This window comes from Narcine bancroftii, chromosome 3 (genome assembly GCF_036971445.1).
Source record: "Narcine bancroftii isolate sNarBan1 chromosome 3, sNarBan1.hap1, whole genome shotgun sequence".
Taxonomy (NCBI): Eukaryota; Metazoa; Chordata; class Chondrichthyes; order Torpediniformes; family Narcinidae; genus Narcine; species Narcine bancroftii.
Genome location: NC_091471.1, coordinates 166,924,773 through 166,944,234, shown reverse-complemented (window position 1 = coordinate 166,944,234; position 19,462 = coordinate 166,924,773). Strand labels below are relative to the sequence as shown.

General features: G+C 39.1%; 1 protein-coding gene across 5 annotated transcripts in view; it reads right to left on the bottom strand.

The window, feature by feature from the left end:
• Positions 1 to 12,677: 12,677 nt before the first annotated feature.
• The window catches only part of gstcd (glutathione S-transferase, C-terminal domain containing), a 198,849-nt gene continuing 192,064 nt past the window's right edge, over positions 12,678 to 19,462 (bottom strand). For 3 of the 5 annotated variants that reach the window (XM_069925739.1, XM_069925744.1, XM_069925738.1), the window contains one exon: positions 12,678 to 13,941. In XM_069925739.1, the coding sequence (XP_069781840.1) occupies positions 13,781 to 13,941 (161 nt within the window). In that variant the 3' untranslated portion in view covers positions 12,678 to 13,780. Of the gene's footprint in view, positions 13,942 to 17,401; positions 17,518 to 19,462 lie in introns of those variants that run through there. The other 2 variants (XM_069925741.1, XM_069925743.1) reach the window with 2 other exon arrangements.

Genomic DNA, 19,462 nt, shown 5'->3' with positions numbered 1-19,462 from the left:
CAATGATAGATTCCTACCTTTCCAAGATTTTCAGGCTGTGGAGAAACAAGACAACCATTTGGAGGTAATTTGAGGCCAGTTTTGAGAAGGAAAAGCAGTCTGCTTGGGTAGAAGAAAGTAAAAGATTAATATGAGAATTCCAAAGGTTGGTCTAGATGAGGGTAGGTGGTTGGTCCAAAATGGATGTGTGGGGAATTTTCTATCCCACCTAAAATATTAGGACATATATATGGTTATATACTTGGGATTCAATTAAATGCAGTAGGATATGTTTAGAATTTTCTTTTACAGAAGCAGATGGTGGTTTTTCATGGTATATAAAGTACTACTCATGATCCATTCAATCCACATTTGTTCTTCTGACAGTTGTCCAGCAACAAGCTGAAGTACATTTCTTCCTATTTGAAATCACACCATCTGTTTGCCATCCAAACCTCCAGTCAATGTGTAATTATACTTCTGGAAGCAGTTTGATCAAAGGTCCATTTTCAGTCAGAAATAGGTCCTGGGTTCATTCCCATGTAGCTGTGGGAAGTACAGTCATTTTTAGTTTCCTGGGGAAGCAGAGAATTGAGAACTATTTCGTCTGAATGCCACACATCTAGGTTTGGATATCTGTTATGATGATGCACAGATGCAAAATAGTTCACTGGCATTCAAGTCCCAGTATGAGAATGAAATGGAATGGTCAATTGGTACAGGACTGGAGAATCCAGGAAGCTTACACAAGAGTGTATACCCAGTGTGATGTTGAAAATGTCTTGTATTCTTGAGGCACAGTTAATATAGTAGTTAGTACAATTATTGTGGCCCCCGGGGTTCGAATCTGGCACTGTCTGTAAGGAGTTTGTACATTATCCCTGTATCTGCATCGATTTTTTCCGGGTGCTCCAGTTTCCTCAAAGCCTTTCAAAAATATATGTCAATCTCTGTAATATATACAACCTCATGTCAATCATGTTTCTGTGACTTGTAATTTTCTTGCAATTTCATAACAACATCAGTCAAAACAACTGTCTTCGTCCTTACAATGTACCCTAATCTTCCCTGTATTTTCTCATCTATATTTACACCCCATTAACTGACAAGTCTATTTTAAAAATTTCACCATAACTAATTCTTTTTTTTATTGAGTTTAACAGATAAGTGTACATAAAAAATGAAATTACATAGTAATTCATTTAGTACCATGCAACCACGTCAGACCCATTTATTGAAATAATTTGATAAAATAAAGATAAAAGAAAAAATGTTAAAAACTATAAACTAAACAAATCTAGTCCCTCCCTCCAGTCATTACCTTATATATTTAGTAATGAAAAAAAAATCAATAATAAATGTGGAGACCCCTTGAGAACAGACAAAGATCTAATTCCTAAGTTAACTCTGTATCTCTTAGGTGTATGGAGTCAGAAATGAAGGTTTAATCAGGGAGAGCAGGCAGGGAGACACATGTCTATGATTGTATGGCATACTAGGATATCAAAGGTGAAGAAAACTGTCTGAGCACATCAGCGGCTGCAGAGATTAAAGACAAAGGGTAAGTGTTTTGTGTGTGAAGGAAACATGGCCTCCTTGCCTGTCTGGAATGTGTGTTTGGCAGATGGTCACATGTCCTCCCTGTCTGAAACTTATTCAGAAGTCACATCTCCTGTCAATCAAGTTTGGACTCCGGCCACACATTAGTGCGCACCTTGCTGAAGGTTAATTTAAATCACCTCGGGTCTTTAATAGCTAGAAGCACAGATTAGTACTGTATAAAACACCAATGCAAAGTACATTCTTTCTTTCTGCCTCATGGTCCAAGCCCGACATCGCGCCCTGCCAGATCACTACTTTGGACATCGCTGGAAGTGTCATGGGATGGGTAAGGTGTGCACTATACTGAAGCTGAGCCAATAGTATTCTAATAGATCAATACTTGCAGGGAGCTGCACCCCTGTTGGATAAGGAACTGGATGTGTGTAAGTGTCCATGTTTGTAGTGTGTGAGCGGGTTGAGTTTAGATTTACCGTTGTCAGAGTCCAACCGAATTCAGAGGTGAATGTTTATATTCAGCCGTTTGGCAACTTGGCTGGCAAGGTATGCTATGCAGGTTAGTTGGGTAGACAGGTTGGACCCCCAAGGAGAGTAAATAGGGCACCATGTGGTCTCCTATCTGGAGTTACTGGGATTTCCCAAGGCGAGGGGGAGTTGTGGGGGCAGCCCTATGGGTACTCATATCCGTACATAGGTGCCAGTGGAGCATCACGAGTTAAGTAGTCAGGGTGCCAGAAAGATATGGAGATAAAATCCCTGCAGCATCACTGTTGCGAACCGCAAGAGGCAGTGCAGATTGCCCAAGGGCAAGTGACCAACTTAGAAATTAAAATCATGGAGGCAGCTTCCAAGCTGATTGAAACACAGCAGCTGCAAGCAGCTCGCTGGTCTGACTCACAGCTTGACTCCAGGAGGAGAGGGGACGTTTGTTGGATGGGTATGTGTGGATAGATGGTGATAATTCTTGAGGAAACTGAGTTCCATGACACACTTCCTCCTCCCTGCATGCCAGGTCTGCCACGAGGGCACCCCGTAGATTCTACAAAATGGAGAAGTAGCTGAAAATGGGGGACCTTGAGTGAGCACGTAGGTGGTCATTGAGATAATGGAATCCTGGGACTACTCTCCTAAGGGGCTAACCAGGCGAGGGGACTGTTACCACCAATGGCCAGGTGCACACTTAGCCATGCTGCTGTTTCATTTGGGAGATGAGGGGGCTCCCAATTCCCTTCTCTCTCATCAGAAGTGAGCACCCTGGGTGGTCTGACTCACAGATGATTGCCAATGCTTTGTGGGCACAGCCAGAAGGGGTTGATCATGGCACACTGTGGGAATGCATAGTGAGTGCAGTCTGGGCCAGGTTCCCTACCCTCCTACAATGGGGCCTACACAGCCGACCACAGTGGCACATCATTGAGTGTAGGGAGTGGGCACTGATTGTAGGGTGCCTGCGAGCACCACCTCCCAGGGAGCATGAAAGTGACTAATGCCTTGGCAGGCTATTTAGTCACTATCGCATACCCCAACCAGAGAGGAGTGGTCTTGCCCCTCATGGGACTGGCAATGGGAAAGGCAGTCCGGGAAGGCATTACCCTCCTGGAGGGATTGGAGTACACGTAGCAGAGAGCTCCTGCTCAGGTTTTCAGGGCTAAGGATAAATTTGGTGACGTCACCCTGAGGGCGACTTCCACTCTGAAATGGACCAGAGGTGACCCTTAACTAATCTATCTTTTGAGCTCTCCAAACCCCCCCCTGCCCCGCCCCATTCCCACAGTAGAAAACTACCCTTTAAGCTGTTCCTCTTCTCGATGCGAGGGTCTCCGACATGCTCATTTCAACAGACTGCCGAAATCCCATCACTGATTTCAGCTAGCACCGTTCCAGCAACTAGCAAGAAACAGACAGCTTTTGTCATCTATTATACAAGACAGGCAAGAGATGTTGCCATAGAAATCTCAGCATTAGACAATTGATTGCATTTATTGTTACTTGCATTACGGGCGCAGACTTTGTAATGGACTTTATGTGTGTTTTTTCTCCTATTTAATCAAATAACAGCTGCAGAATGTTGTCCTTACTAAGCACTTGCACTCTCAGGGAATTGAAGTCACAATTGATAAGCAGAGCATCACAGATTCAGTTACAATTTATAACACGGCAGGCAACCTTTTACCATGTGTGGGCCTGTGTGTCAGTAGTTGACTGGAGGAGTGCACTGAATTTTTTTAGACATACAGCACAGTGATAGACCTTTTCGGCCCTCAAATCCGTGCCACCCATTTTACAACCCAATAACCGACACCTCCAGTATGTTTTGAATGGTGGGAGGAAACCAATGCCCCCAGAGAAAACTAACGTAAACAAACTCCTTATCCAGGTCTGGTCCCAATTGCTGGCACTGTAAAGGTGTTGTAGTAACCGCTACACCAACCATGCCACTCAATATGCTACCATAAGTAAAATAAATAATGAAACACAGACATTATGTAATTGGTTTTCGATTGTCTCTGCTTGAAGTATGTAATGTACAACAATTTATCAAAAACCAATCCACAGAAAAAGTTCAAACAATGAGATGAACCATATTCCTTCTAAAAAAACTACAACGATAGATTTCAGGTCAGGGAAGGCATCTTCAAATCTGGAAATGCACTAAAAATCACGAGTTAATTATTAAAATGGCACAATTAAAAAAACATAAAAGTCGAAATGGAGAAAAAATAGACACGATGAAAACAAAATAACCCCAAAACAGACAACAGCTTAATTAGTGGGAAACTTGATCTTGTTTGTTGTTTGACAGCATTTCGATATTGGGTGACATAGTTGTTGATGTATAATTTTTGGTCAAATTTGAAATATAGCACAACAAATTTATCTTAGTTTGGGGTGCAGTGTCAACAAAAGAAAAAGGTTTTCAACCTTTTGACAACTGTTTGAAATCAGATCCCACTGCCCGCTTGGCACGGCAGCGCTCAATTGTGACACACTGCACCATGGTTCCCAAAAAACCACTTTCACTCAAGCTGCTAATGGTGGTGGGGTTTAAAAAAAAGTGTAGCTAATTGCTGAGTGTTGGGCTGCAGGCCAATTAAATTTGGATCGCAGGCCAGATCTGGCTGTCCCCAGCCACCCCTGGTTTATAAGTAGAGCATCATTGATCAGACAATAGAAAGAAACTTTGTATATATTTTGTTTCACTTGACAATGACAGCGTCATCCCAGAACTCCCATTAACAGAAACAAATACCTCATGGGGTGGGGGATTCAGAGGCTTTTATTTAAAAATCACATTGGCTAACTTTCAGTCCTGATTCCTCCTGGCTATCATTACAGAGATCAAACACAGGCACTTGTGGCACCAGTTTAAAGAGAACGCAACCAGGCATCCTGGTGTTGGACAACCCAGGGAAATGGGACACCCCATGTATACCAAAGATACATGCCTGACAGCCTGCTCCCTGCCTCACCACGGGATAGCACGGCTACAGCCATCTGAGCTCTGTGCTTAGGGAGCGCCCAAGCATGAGGCCAAGGCACAGGATGCGCAAGCCAAGAGAGGGCCCTGTCACCTGATGGATGAGCTTGCACTGGCTGCTCATAGATGTTGGTTGTAGGGTTTTCACGTTCGCCAGCCAAGCCAGAGAGACCAGGCGACGCGAGTCAGTGACCAGACATGTTTCTTTCTCAACCCTCTCCTTTGACACTAGGGAGCAGCTCTGATAGCACCCTGCTCCATTGGAAACACAGCAACCTTGTTTGATTAAGGGGGATGTTGGTGAAGACTGGTCATTGAATTTTATTATCTGCCTTGTCCAGCATACAGAAGGCACGTGTTTATATTGATCCTCTTGATTGTTCTTGTTCTTTTTTACATGCTCTTTTGTTCCTTTACTTTCTTTTATAATTATAACATGTACATAGTTATTGTCTTCAGTGATTGCAGAGTAGTGTGTCTATTAAGACACTCCCATTTCTCTCTCTCTTTCTCTAACCCTTGTCTTTCTCTAAGCCTGTCTCCTTTCCTCCAGAGTTGCCTCCAACTCCCCACCCCTTCCCTCTCCATTCAAAGATCTACTCCCTCCCACTAACACCTCAGCTTTGTTCTTCTTTTGCTCTCCCACCCACATTTATCTATGTCCTTTGGCCTGTGCTCCTCCCCTTGCCCCTTCTTCCCTCCTCTCCACCTCCCACCTTTTTATTTAGAGGCCTGCCTGCTTTTTGCGCATACCTTGACTAAGGGTTCAGGCCCAAATGTTGATTATCCTTTGCTTTCTATCGATAATGTGCGACCTACTGATTTTCTCCATCATTTTTGTGCATTTCACTACTATCATAGAGTCTGCAGAATTTCCTGTTTAATTTTGCAAGGTTTTTCATGTTTTAAAGTAGAATACTGATTATTTTATATTACAAAATTTACTATTGCATCTATTAACAAAAATAACCATATACTGTACTCTTTTTTGCTAATTTTTATTCTTGTTAATTGCCAGTTTATCACTTGCACTGCCAAATATAACTGATCTAACCCAGATGACATCAGTGTAGACTCTTTTTTTCCATTTGTCTATCAGCTCAGCTCTCTTGTAATTGGCCACAAAATTGATAGTTCTTTGACAGATACAATTTCTCTTTTCCACCTCTTAAGTGATGACAAATTGAGAGAAGAGTTTGTTAAGTGCATGGCAAAAACATAGTTGAGAGATACAGTGTATATTAGGTCAGGTGGAATAAAATTTCTATCAGTGGAACTGACCAGCAAGACAAATAGTATGCAATTCACTCCTGTTACATTCTTGTTCCTAAGTGCTGGCCACAGGACATGCCTCAATGTGATAAATGATACATTATGGACCTTTTATTTAATCTGAGTCAACATCAAAATGTTTCTTTAATAACTTTCATTTTTCAGGATTCCCTGAAATGATTTATATAAATTCTTCCTTGGTATCATCACTTATAATAAAATGATAGCAAAGTTACAGATGGCAAATTCTACAAAGTAACGAGCACATAATCTGATCTTGAGTTGGTGAAGAAATAAACACTGAACAAGAGGGGGACAACATAATTGTTTATCTTAAAGATGGTGCCATTGGATCTGACATTGTGCCTTAGTAATTTCTCACCTAAAAGACAACACCTTAATATTCACTCACTGCTGCAGTAGAGCCTCGTAGATAATGCAATTTAAGTACAAAGTGAGAGGAACAAAGTTTAGGAGAGACATCAGGGTAGTGGGTGCCTGGAATGCATTGCCAGGGTGGGCTTGGAGGATGATACAAAAGGGATATTTAAAAGACTCTTAAAGACAGACATATGGATGCAAGAAAGATAGAGGGCTATGGGTGTAAGGTAGGGAAGGTTTAGTTTGTTGAGTAGGTTTTTATGGGTTGGCACAATATCGTGGGCCGAAGAGCCCGCATAAGGGTGTAATGTTCTATATTATACATGTCCGAGGAATGGGGTTGAACCCACAATATTTAGGCCAATTTAAGTTTTGACAAACTATGAGGGGTTCAGAAAATTGCAAACTATGAATCAGCATCAACACAGCCCCAAACATTACCACTACAAACGGCATCTTATTAGTTCTAATGTTTCAGCTCAGGTATTTTAGTCAAAACTACCAAATGCCTGAGATAAATATGGAATAATAGATACCTGAGACTGTTGTTAATATTTGTAATTCAGTCAACTGCTTCACATGGTGTTGCTGGAACAGTTTCTGAGGGCCATCCAATCCCCATTATCAAATGACATGGTTGAGCTCCATGCCAGGTGTTTTTCTTTTTAAACATATACAATATTTCTACCATATAAAAATATATTAAGTCTTCATGTATTTGTGACCAATCTTTAAAAAAATTTATATATAAAATAAAAGAAAAAGAGCAGAGGAAGGCGCTTAATTAGATTATAGTTTCAGAGGTGACAGCCGGATTGGGTCAAATTCTATAAATTCCTATGTCTACACATAATAAGAACTAGTTCAATGAACAGGACACACTGTAATAATACCCCTCATGATAAGAGAGGCTCAACAACATCACCACTTGCAACACTATGTAATTACACTGTGATGTTTTTATTACAAATGAAAGTAATAAGAGACTGCTTAATTGTAAATTAGGACTGAATTACATTAGAGTCTCACAATCCAAATACTCAAAGATAATAATCCTGCTTCACCCAAAAGCTATATGTTTTGTTCCACTCCTTTCTATGCAATCCTTACTGAGATTGATCAATATTTTATCATAAAGAGCATTTAAGTTCAAAACAATACTCACTTGCTGGTTGCAATATTATGATTTTGGCATAACAAAAACATGAAAAACATTGCATGACCGATCAGCCATTAAAATCCCTGTAAGTGATGACTGGTATGCTATGATAAGTAAATAATAGCTTAAAAAACATATAACAAAGCATATATTCTTCCACAACATGATTCCAAGTCAAAATTATGTCAGTATTATTTAAATATGCTCAAAACTAATTGTATGTATTTCATTTAATTTTACTACTGAGTTTAAGACTCACATATACATAATTACAACATTGGATGATATTCAACCTGGCTCCACCTGCCCATAATTCCCACCTCTCCTAACTCCATCTATCACCTACCAGCTTCTGTTTCACCCCTCCCTGTCACCTTGTTGTCAAGGCTATTTTCCCCCCTGCACTCTCTGTGCTGATGTAGGGTCTTGACCCACACTATCTACCTCCACAGATGCTGCTTGGTCTGCTGAGTCCTTCCAGCAGTTCATTTTTTACTTCAGATTCTATCGTCTGTAGACTCCAATATGTTTTTGTGCTCTCCATATATACCACCGTTGGAAAACATTTTAATTTATCAACATTGGACGTCTTTAGAACTATTTTCAAGGGAATTGAAGGTAAAGGAGGGGGAGTGTTGAGATAGATGTTGATAGGTGATCAATGGAAAAATAAGAGTAAAAAGCAGAACCAAGTGTGGGAGGGTGGGGGATGGGAGGGGCGGTAGAGACAAAGGCATGTAGGTTATAAACTGATCCAAATAATGGAGGAAGAACAGGCAGTGGGAAGGAGGAAGGAAAGGTGAACCAAAGGAAAAGAAACCCAGGAACATGGATCAGGGGCAGGTGGGGGAGGGAAAGGGGAAATAGTAGAGAGGCTGGTAGGTTATCGATGGAAACAGATAAGGAAGGGATGATTAACAGATGGAACAAGGTGGAGGATGGTGATCATTGGGTAATTAACTAAAGTTGGCAAATAACATACAAAAGGATACTAAGAGTATTTTAAAATATATGAAGGGTAAAAGAGAGACACGGATAGATATAGGATCAATTGAAAATGATGCTGGAGAAATTATAACAGGTAACAAAGAGATGGCTAAATGAGTATTTTGCATCAGTCTTCACTGTGGAAGATATTAGCAATATATCTGATGGTTGGAATAGAATTAAGTACAGTCAAGATTACTAGAGAGAAATGCTTGGTAAGCTAAATGGACTAAAGATAGATAAGTCTACCACCCGGATGAGGTGCACCCATGGGTTCTGAAGGAGGTGGCTTTAGAGATTGTGGAGGCATCGGAAATGATTTTCCAGGAATCAATAGATTCTGGCATGGTTCCGGAGGATTGGAAGGTTGCAAATGTAGTTCTGCTGTTTAATAAAGGAGGAGGCAGAAAAAAGAAAATTACAGGCTTATTAGTCTGACATAGGTAGTTGGAAAGTTATTGGAACCAATCCTCAAGGATGAGGTTATGAAATACCTCGAGGTGCATGACATGACAGGTCCAAGCCAGCCGGGTTTCATGAAGGGAAGATCTTGCCTGACCAACCTATTGGAATTTTTTTGAGGTAATCTCAAGTAGGATGAACAAGGGAGAGAAAGATATTAGATCGGGTGGAGCATTGGCTGATAGGAGAAAGCAAAGTGTAGGAATAAAGGGATCCTGTTCTGGTTGGTTGCCGGTTACCAGTGGTGATCTGCAGGGGACGGTGTTGGGGCCGCTTTTGTTTACAATGTATATCGATGATTTAGATTATGGATTAAATGGTTTTGTGGCTCAGTTTCCAGATAACACCAAGATAGGTGGAGGACCAGGAGCGTTGAAGAAACTGAAAGGTTCCTGGGTTTCTTTTCCTTTGGTTCCTCCTTCCCACTGCCCATTCTTCATCCATTATTTGGATCTGTTTATCACCTACCTGCCTTTGTCTCTACTGCCCCTCCCATCTCCCATCCTCCCTCATTTTGTTCTGCTTTTTTATTCTTATTTTTCCATCTATCATCTACCAGCATCTATTGTCAACACTCACCTTCCTTTTCCTGGCTCCACCTGCCCATAAATCCCACCTCACCTAGCTCCGTCTATCATCTACCAGCCCGTTTCACCTCTCCCTGTCACCTTGTTGTTGTGGCTATTTCCCCCCCTGCACTCTCGACCCAAACCATCTACCACCACAGATGTTGCTTGGCCTGCTGAATCCTTCAAGTGGTTTATTTTTTACTTCAGATTCTATCATCTATAAACTCCAATAAGTTTTTGTGTTCTCCATCGAAAAACATTTTAATTTATCAATATTGTACGTATTTACAACTACTTTCAAGGGAGTTGAAATGATCTTGCAGTTTCTGATATCACCTGAACCCCCCAACTTGCTTTGGTCTTCCAACATTCCAATTCTGCATCATCCAAAACATTTCCAATCTCTATCAAGTTAACCATATAGGAGAAGCATCCACTAATGAATTGAAGTATTGACACACAATGCACAATGCTAATAAATATGTACAAGATGAAATAGTTAAGAGGTTGCAAAGTCAGTGCAAAAAAGACTTCACTGGCTCATATTACAGAATATTTTTATGCACTTGCCTAAAAATAAGAATGTTTGACAAGCTTTCAATAACAATCATCAATCAAAGCATTAATCTAGCTTTCAATCACTAAATATTTAGAGAGTAGTCCAATTAATTTTTCTATTTTTTGTCACTTACCAGTTGGTTAGATTATGACTCATGGACTCAACAACAAAAAAAAACAATTGGAAAAGGAAAACCATCCAGATTAGATATAGACAGCTGATTCAGTCTAAGATTTTCATGCATACACACCTTACAGTTCAAAAGAAGAAAGCCTTTTAAAATAATGCTTGACATTCTTTCTGCCCTTCCAGTTTGGTGATAATATCCTTGGAGATTTGACTGAGACTATTATTAAACAACTTTTTTAGATATTGAATGCAGAAATCTTTGGTATGAACAAACAAGCTAGTTAAAGAAGAACCCTTGGGAACACATTGACCTTTGGTTTGGTTAATGCTATTCTTTGTTCATTGTAAATCCTCAGTGTTACATGGATAGTAACTTACTATGAGCATTGCCTAAGGAGTATGAAGTAAAATGGATGAACAATTAACCTTTGGATGAATCATATTGATTTTGGCTGATCTGTAAAAATTATGGACATTAAAGCAGGGCCTACTTGACTTGAAACAAGGTATATGGTTTTATTTGTTGATTTAACAACTGTTTTAGTTTTAGGGATCATTACGCCCATGAAGTAGGTGCATGTTTTAAATGAAATGTTGATCAAATTAAGTATTTTTGGATGAGGGTGTGAACTGCAATGTCAACTGAGGAATGTGGCATATTTCAACACAAAAAGAATTGATCCTTCACTTTCTGACTGATAGATGATTGGCTACTGTAAATTATATGTGGCATGGGTGGCAGCAGAATCAGGGGTGATGGGAATGTGAGGGAAATGTGACGGAATAGGACAATGATGCATCAAAATGTGGACCCCATTCCCATTATGGTAATGGTAGTGATTATTGTAGTATCAAAATAGGTCATAGTTTAACCCATTTAGAACAAAGATTATTCATATATTTAAAATTACTCAAATTACCTAATTCAACTTCCAAAACAAGATTTTGGATTCAATCTTTCAAACAATTCAACTAAAATGCACAGCTGAATCATAATACATAAAAGGGCATTTTACTTAGCTGCAATGTATTAATATAACCATATAACCACTTACAGCATAGAACAGGCCAGTTCGGCCCTACTAGTCCATGCCGTAACAAATCCCCACCCTCCTAGTCCCACTGACCAGCACCCGGTCCATACCCCTCCAGTCTTCTCCTATCCATGTAACTATCCAGTCTTTCCTTAAATGTAACCAATGATCTCGCCTCGACCACGTCTGTTGGAAGCTCATTCCACATCCCTATCACCCTTTGCGTAAAGAAATTTCCCCTCATGTTCCCCTTATAATTTTCCCTCTTCAATCTTAAACCATGCCCTCTAGTTTGAATCTCCCCCACTCTTAATTGAAAAAGCCTATCCACGTTTACTCTGTCTGTCCCTTTTAAAATCTTAAACACCTCTATCAAGTCCCCTCTCAATCTTCTACGCTCCAGAGAAAAAAGCCCCAGTCTGCACAACCTTTCCCTGTAACTCAAACCTTGAAATTCTGTCAACATTCTCGTGAACCTTCTCTGCACTCTCTCTATTTTGTTTATATCTTTCCTATAATTTGGTGACCAAAACTGTACACAGTACTCCAAATTTGGACTCACCAATGCCTTGTACAATTTCATCATAACCTCCCTACTCTTGAATTCAATACTCCGATTTATGAAGGCCAACATTCCAAATGCCTTCTTCACTACACCATCTACCTGAGTATCAGCCTTGAGGGTACTATTTACCACAACTCCTAAATCCCTTTGTTGGTCTGCACATCTCAGTAGCCTACCATTTAATGCATATGACCTATTTAGATTTGCCTTTCCAAAATGTAACACCTCACACTTATCTGTATTAAATTCCATCAGCCATTTCTCAGCCCACACCTCCAGCCTTCCTAAATCACCTTTTAATCTACAGTAATCTTCCTCACTGTCCAATAAGTTATATAATGGAACAGATTATTCATGTTCTATATAAATAGTAAATCTTCACTTTACCATTGTCCAGATTAATGCACTTTCACACCTCACTGAGCTGCAACAATTTGGATTTATTCACATTGTTTCTTTTATTCTTGACATTTTCCACTTTTCAATCAAAATGTTCAACCTAATTTTCAAAAATTTTAACATAAAAACAGTGACCCCAGGAAAAAAAACCAACTAATTTTAATGACCAGTGTTTTTTTAAATGACGTTACAAAGAAATTATATGTTCATTTTAAACATTCAGGTCATCAATCATACTAAGCAGATGGCCTTTAATCAAATTGCACCATATATGAACAATCCTGGAAATATCAGGAATACTACAAAGCCATTGAATACTGTAACTATATTAGAAATATATCACTTTCTTAAAACTCATTAAAAGTATGTTAGTTTTACCTACTGCTCACTGCTTCTATGTCTTCTGGCCTGTGCTGATAAAAACAGGATTTTACAAAGGAAAGCATTAAAAAAAACCCACAAGAACAATGATATTCAGCTTACTAAATTTAAAAAAAATTGAAATATTATGGAAACAGTTCACTGAGAAAAGAAAAACTCTTGAAAAGTATAATGCCACCTTTCTACATTAGCATGTCTTAGTTTCTGGTTCTGAAGAAACTGACATAATTTCTTTCAATGTGTTTGATAGAAATAGTTCGTTGAAATACATTGGAACAGAGTGAATTTTATAATCATAATGCTATTAAAAATTATATAAATCAGGAAAGGTATCTAAAAATTCTCAATTATACTTGATAATTCAGTTAATTTCTTTGTTCAGCCTGACAATTCACAGAAAGGTGGAATTTATAAATGAAGTATAGGTTAGATGCCAAGATACAACAGATTGTGGAATTACAGGTGGCTTTCTATTCCTGTGTTGAGGCCATCAGAAGAAACTAAGGGTATAGGGGCATTCTACAGGGAAACACTGATACGGACCTCGCCACTCTGCTACTGTGGAGTATGAAAATGGAAAGAACTAATTTCAAAATACCCTAGATCTTAGAAATAAAAAGAACAGAAAATGTTGGAAAGACTCAGCATCCATGAAGAAACAGTTAAAATGTCAGGTTGATAATCTGTTTGTCAGGCTGTCAGAACTGATCATCAACTTAAAATGTTAATCCTATTTTCATCTCCACAGATCAGACTCCTCTTGCATTTTGTTTGTTTTAAACAGTAACAACTGACCAACATCAAATTTCGTAAAGTGAAACATCTCACTTTTCTTTTTGTCCAAGCAGTTTGTTATCTTTGGGCAATTATGCAGTTAAACTATGACTTTGGGCTGCACAGTTCCCCACTATCAGGTTATTTTTTGGTGAACAACTGTCTGGTTCCATGGATGTCACATAGACCGTGTACCCATGTTCCTCTGCAGCCCATGATCGGTCGAGGTCCACTAAACCCATGCACTTCTTCCCTGTAAATAAAAGAGATTCCATTAATAATCACAGTAGGTGATAACCTTGAATATTATTTGAAAATCCTAAATAAAAAGAGAAACAAAAAATGCTTAAAATTCTCAGCAGGCCACATAGTACCTGTATCTTTAAAGCAAAAAAACTCCACTACAACCATAAAGCACCAATTCATACCAATCCTGCACAAATCCCATTTTATTGCCATCAACCACCTTCTCACCCTGCCAGATTATACCACTTACTTTCACGTTGGTGCAATTTAGAGTAGCAAATTAATCTATGGCAAGAGAAACATAATTAATAGGTTCTATCAGGGGCTTCCAAAGTGGACGATATCAACCCCTGGAACTATCCACAGGGTCAATAAATGCCTGGGAGTCAAAAGGGGGGGGGGGTTCAATAAATGCCAGGGTAGGGAGGGTCAATGAAACTTTTGGGGTCGAAAGCTGACATTCGTATAAGAAATAAAAATACATAAAATACAACTTGCTGATATATATTTTTGATTTATTTATTAGTTTTCAATTGTCTATTTATTTTATATTCTGTTTATTGAAACATAATGATAATAATAGTTAAAATAATTTATTATTGGTTGGAATCACAAGACAATAGACTGTTTCCCTGTTTCCCAGGGACGTATCTATGGAAAATAGCACCTATGGCAGGGGTGGACAACCTTTAACATTTCATGCATCAAAATAAATGGTGACAAGGTGGCCGCCAGGTTGTATTTGGCTTTAGCCTTTTAATAAGTTGAGATGAACGGGAGGATGTAGAAGAGAAGAGGTGTATGTTCTTTGTATGTCAGGGGGTGACACTGGCAGGGGTTGGTGAGAGATATTCATGGTGGAAGGGGATACAGAACAACAGTCTCGCAGAGCTTGGTATGTAGTTTTCCTCACTGGTGTAGATGGAAAGCAGGATTTGGTATGCATTTTCTCCCACTAATATATATGGAAACTGTCCATCTATCTATTTATTTATTTGTTTGTTTGTACATGCCTGAGGGTCGATGAGGGAGCAAGGATTCTATGAAGGGGTCAATGGCCTAACAATTTGGGGGGGAGGATCTTGTTTAGATTAAAGAGGGTTTTTGATCTTTGACCTGAAATGAAAACTCTTGCTTCTCTTTCCACCAATGGTGCCTGACCCACAAACATTATTATTGTAAAATCATGGGTTGAAATGTCTGTTCGTTACCCAGCATGCATTTAACCTGTTTTGTCATAGAAACTCAGCTGTTTTGATAGTATTCTTAATAAAATACATTTGCCAATAAATCTTTATTGACCACCTCTGAGAGACCCCTGACAGTTAAGAGTCAGCTATCTTTGGAGATCTAGAGGCAGATCTTGGCTCGTCAAGATAAGGATGGTTGCTTTCCTTCCATATAATGAAGTAGATGAGGTTTTATTACAACCTATTAATTTTGGAACACTATTTTGGAATCCAAGCTTTTTATTTCAGATTTGTTTCATAGCCTGAATGGAAGTTTCCCTAGCTGTGTTCTGGGATTCAAACTCAACCCTTTGGTAATATACCCACAATACTCCAGTTGCCAATTATGTTATAGACTGTAAATTTGATTGAAAGTCTAATAAAGAACATAAAACTTTCTCTTCTCTTAGATTTCTATAAACAGAACATTTATAGATTGAATGTAATGCCTGAAAAAATTACAAAATTATCGGTCAATTGAACACTAGCTTCAAGGTTTCAAACATTGTACAGAGGTTACATAGGAACATAGGAAGTAGGAACAGGATTCTATAGATTCTGATAAAACCAGTGAGTTCCTGTCTCAATTAAAATAGCTAAGTTCACTGCCCAAAGCCCTGGCAAATAGATTAGCAAAACATTTGCCAAAACTAATAAATAAGGACTAACGGGGGGTTTGTACAGAAAAGACAGGCAGTGGCTAAAATTGGCAGACTGTTGAGTATCATGCATCTGGCACAAAATAGGAATGAAAGGGGCTTAGCTGTGCCCCTGGCAGGTTGGAGTAGGATTTTTTAATTCAAAGTGCTGGGAAAATTGGGGCTAGGGCCAACTTCTATAAATTGGATAAGGGTATTCTACAATGCACCCAAGGGTAAAGTTGTGACCAATGGTCAAATCTCTCCAGGCCTCCCACTGACAAGATCAAATAGATAAGGGTGCCACTATCTCCAGCTCTGTTTGTACTAGCCATGGACGCATTAGCCGAGGCTATTCGCCAGGATCCAGACATTAAAGGCTTCAGCAAAGGTCAGGAAGAGCATAAAGTTAATTTGTTTGTCAACAATGTTCCGATATATCTGACAGACCTGGCAAACTCATTGCCCAAGCTGTACTCCACTCTGAAGGATTATGAGGAGATCTCCAGGTACAAGATTAATTGGGATAAAAGCAACGTCGTGCCACTTATAAAGGGGAATTACAGTCAACATCAAGAAAATAGTTAACTAAAGTGGCCGTAAAATAAGATTAAATATCTCGGAGTTAGAATAGATAACAACTTGAATAATTTTTACAAGTTAAATTACACCCTTTGCTTGGGAAAATCGAGGAGGATTTAAATAGATGGATGACCCTGCCCATAATATTAGTGGGCTGAGTTAATTGCATCAAGATAAATGCATTGCCAAGTCTCCAGTACCTCTTCTAGACACTGCCCGTGGCATTGCCCCAGGGATTCTTCAAAAATTTCAGGAGTAAGGAGATTCCTATGGAATGGAAATGTAGTCAGGGTCTCTATGGAAAAATTGATCTGAGATTATAGTCTGGGCAGATTGTGAATGCCAAGATTTAAAAAACTATTGGGCAGCCCAATTGAGATACATCGCCTCAATCTTCAAGGGGGGAGGTGTACCATCCTGGGTACAAATCGACCTGCATGTGATAGGTGAGCAGTTAGCAGAGGACTTTATTTATAAATGGGACGCTAAATTGCTATCAATAAAAAAAAGGCAATCCCACATTAAAACAAATAATCCTCATTTGGAACAAAATTAACCAATATGTAGGATCCAAAGTGGAGCAGTCTCCAAAAACATCCCGACTCCAAATAGATTAATACCACTGATGGTGGGTGACAAGATCCTGGACACCTGGCATTGTAATGGCGTCAGGAGTGCTATGAGCTAGAAAGGCTAATGTTGTTTGAATAATTTAGGAATAATGCGATTTATCAAACAAATTTCTTCAGGACAAATTAGGTCAGACTATGGCTCTACCAGTATGCAGTGACAGAGAGACCACGATTCAAAGTGGGAGCACACAGAAGGTTATTTTCATGTTCAAAATGGAAGGACCTAAACCTGGCCTTGACAAATCGACGCAGAGGTGGGAGTTAGATTTAGGAATAATGATTGATGAATGGTGCTGGTCTGACATGTATCATTAATGTGAGGTACAGGCTGGGACAACACAATTTTCTACACCAGCTGTACCTGACACTGGAAAAATTGAACTGACCTAAACCAGAATTATCAGACCAATGTTTTAGATGGGGCATTGTGACCGGGATATTTGTGCACACAACCTGGACATGTGCCAAGGTGACATCTTTTTGGGTGGAATTAGGCCAAGCCCTGGAAAAAAAAAAAAATCACAGTTAAAGAATTCCCACAGGACCTAGTTGGGAAACAAAATGGATGTAAGGCTTACAATTAAGCTGTTCAAATTTCAAATCCAATTTGTCATGAGATCATTGGCGGTTGCCAGAAAGTGAATAGCAGTTGGCTGTAAGTCCGACTCCTCCTACCTGAGCATTGAATGCTGGAACACAGAAATCCAGAGTTGGGTTCCCCTGGAGAAAATGGCCCATAGCCTAAGGAAATACAGCACTTTTTTGAAGGTCTGGCAGCCCTACTTAAACTATCTAGGGCCACAACTGCAGCGTGGATCATCTTGCCTTTCCACCCTACCCGACCCTCCAAATCCACCCCTCAATTGGTGGGGGAGAAGAGGGGATCCATCCCATTCTAACCCATAAACCCCCAAATACAAGTTTCATTCCTTTGTTCTGAGTGTTTTGGTTATTGTGTGTAAATATAATTAGTCTCGTTGACAATTGTTGGAGTTTGAATGGAAAAACTAAATAAAATATTCAAAAAGAGATGTTCTACAGCTATTTGTATAATTTTTTTTTACATTCTCAGGATATCCCAAAGCTCCTGCCTGACCCAATGAATGTTTCAACAACTTTGAGCAAACATTGCAATTAAATTTTATTTAGGTGGACGGCCAAGTACCATTAAGTACATAAGTAGTTAATTTAGCTATGGTTAGTCATCTGAGGGGTACAGATTGGGAAACTGTGGAATAATTAACTTAATGCTTTCCTTTATTAAACATTTGGCCAAGGTATTCTGAATTGCACTAAGGCAGATCCCAAACAATGGGCCACAGCATATTTGGTTGTGGGTCTTTAAAAATGTTAAATAAAATACTTTAAATTAGATAAAGATGTATTTCTTACAGAGCTGCCTTTGACTTGAAAATATTGCTCAGTCATTGCCATGGCATGTTACGCTGGTTGCCAGGTGGGCTTTGGACAAGAAAGATTGAAAACCGCTGCTAAGTATTTTGACATCCACCTGAATGGATAGTTAAAAGACTCACCCAGCTTACTTATATTGTTGATCAAGCAAAAATAATTTAAAAATGCTATTCATTGTTGATTCCCATATATCCAGGAGCAATTCTTATTGTTTTTCAGTGGGAACTAGTCTTCGTTCTGATGTATTTTACAAAATTTCAATGTAAACAGAGATTATTATCCATTTAAGGAAATGTTAATTCCTTGTGAAATTCTCTTACATCGTGAACATAGACAGAATTTGTTAGGACTGCAATCAGGGCATTACTCAACTAAAATGATTTAAAGTGTTTTGTACATGTATTCCTAAATTACATTTTTGTGAAGCTTTGCTAATTCACTTCTAACAAAATTGGCATATGCAGATGACAAAAATGAGTAAAATTAATTTTGTTTTAGTCTACTAAATATCATAAAAGAGTAAACCGATTTTGCTATTTATTATATGACAATGTAGTAACCTGATGATCATTAACTAACTGTTCTGGAAATTGACAACTATTTATTATGTTTATTGAACTCGTTTTCCCATGTGGCTTGAAGTATGCTCCAGCTCATAACATCACGTTTTCACTGAACTTTAGTATTTACTTTGACCCAAATATGAACTAAGCATGCATCAGAAAGTACACAGCTCAATTATGGTGAGTTTTACAAAAAATGGAACAAATAAAATTTTGTTATCCCAGATTATGAGTCATTTTATACAAAGGGCAACAATACAATCTAGTCTCAGGCACAGACCCTGTTAACTTTCCTCTTGTCCCACTAGTGGTTACAGCCCCCTTGCAATTATGACTGGGATTGGGATTTTAGAGTGTGTTGTCCAAGAACATAAATATCAGAACATGTGTCTGGTAAGAAAATGCTTGGTAAAGTGATCAAAGCCTCTTTGGGATCTGGGTTTTGGTAAAACTTTTTTTGTAAACCTCCTC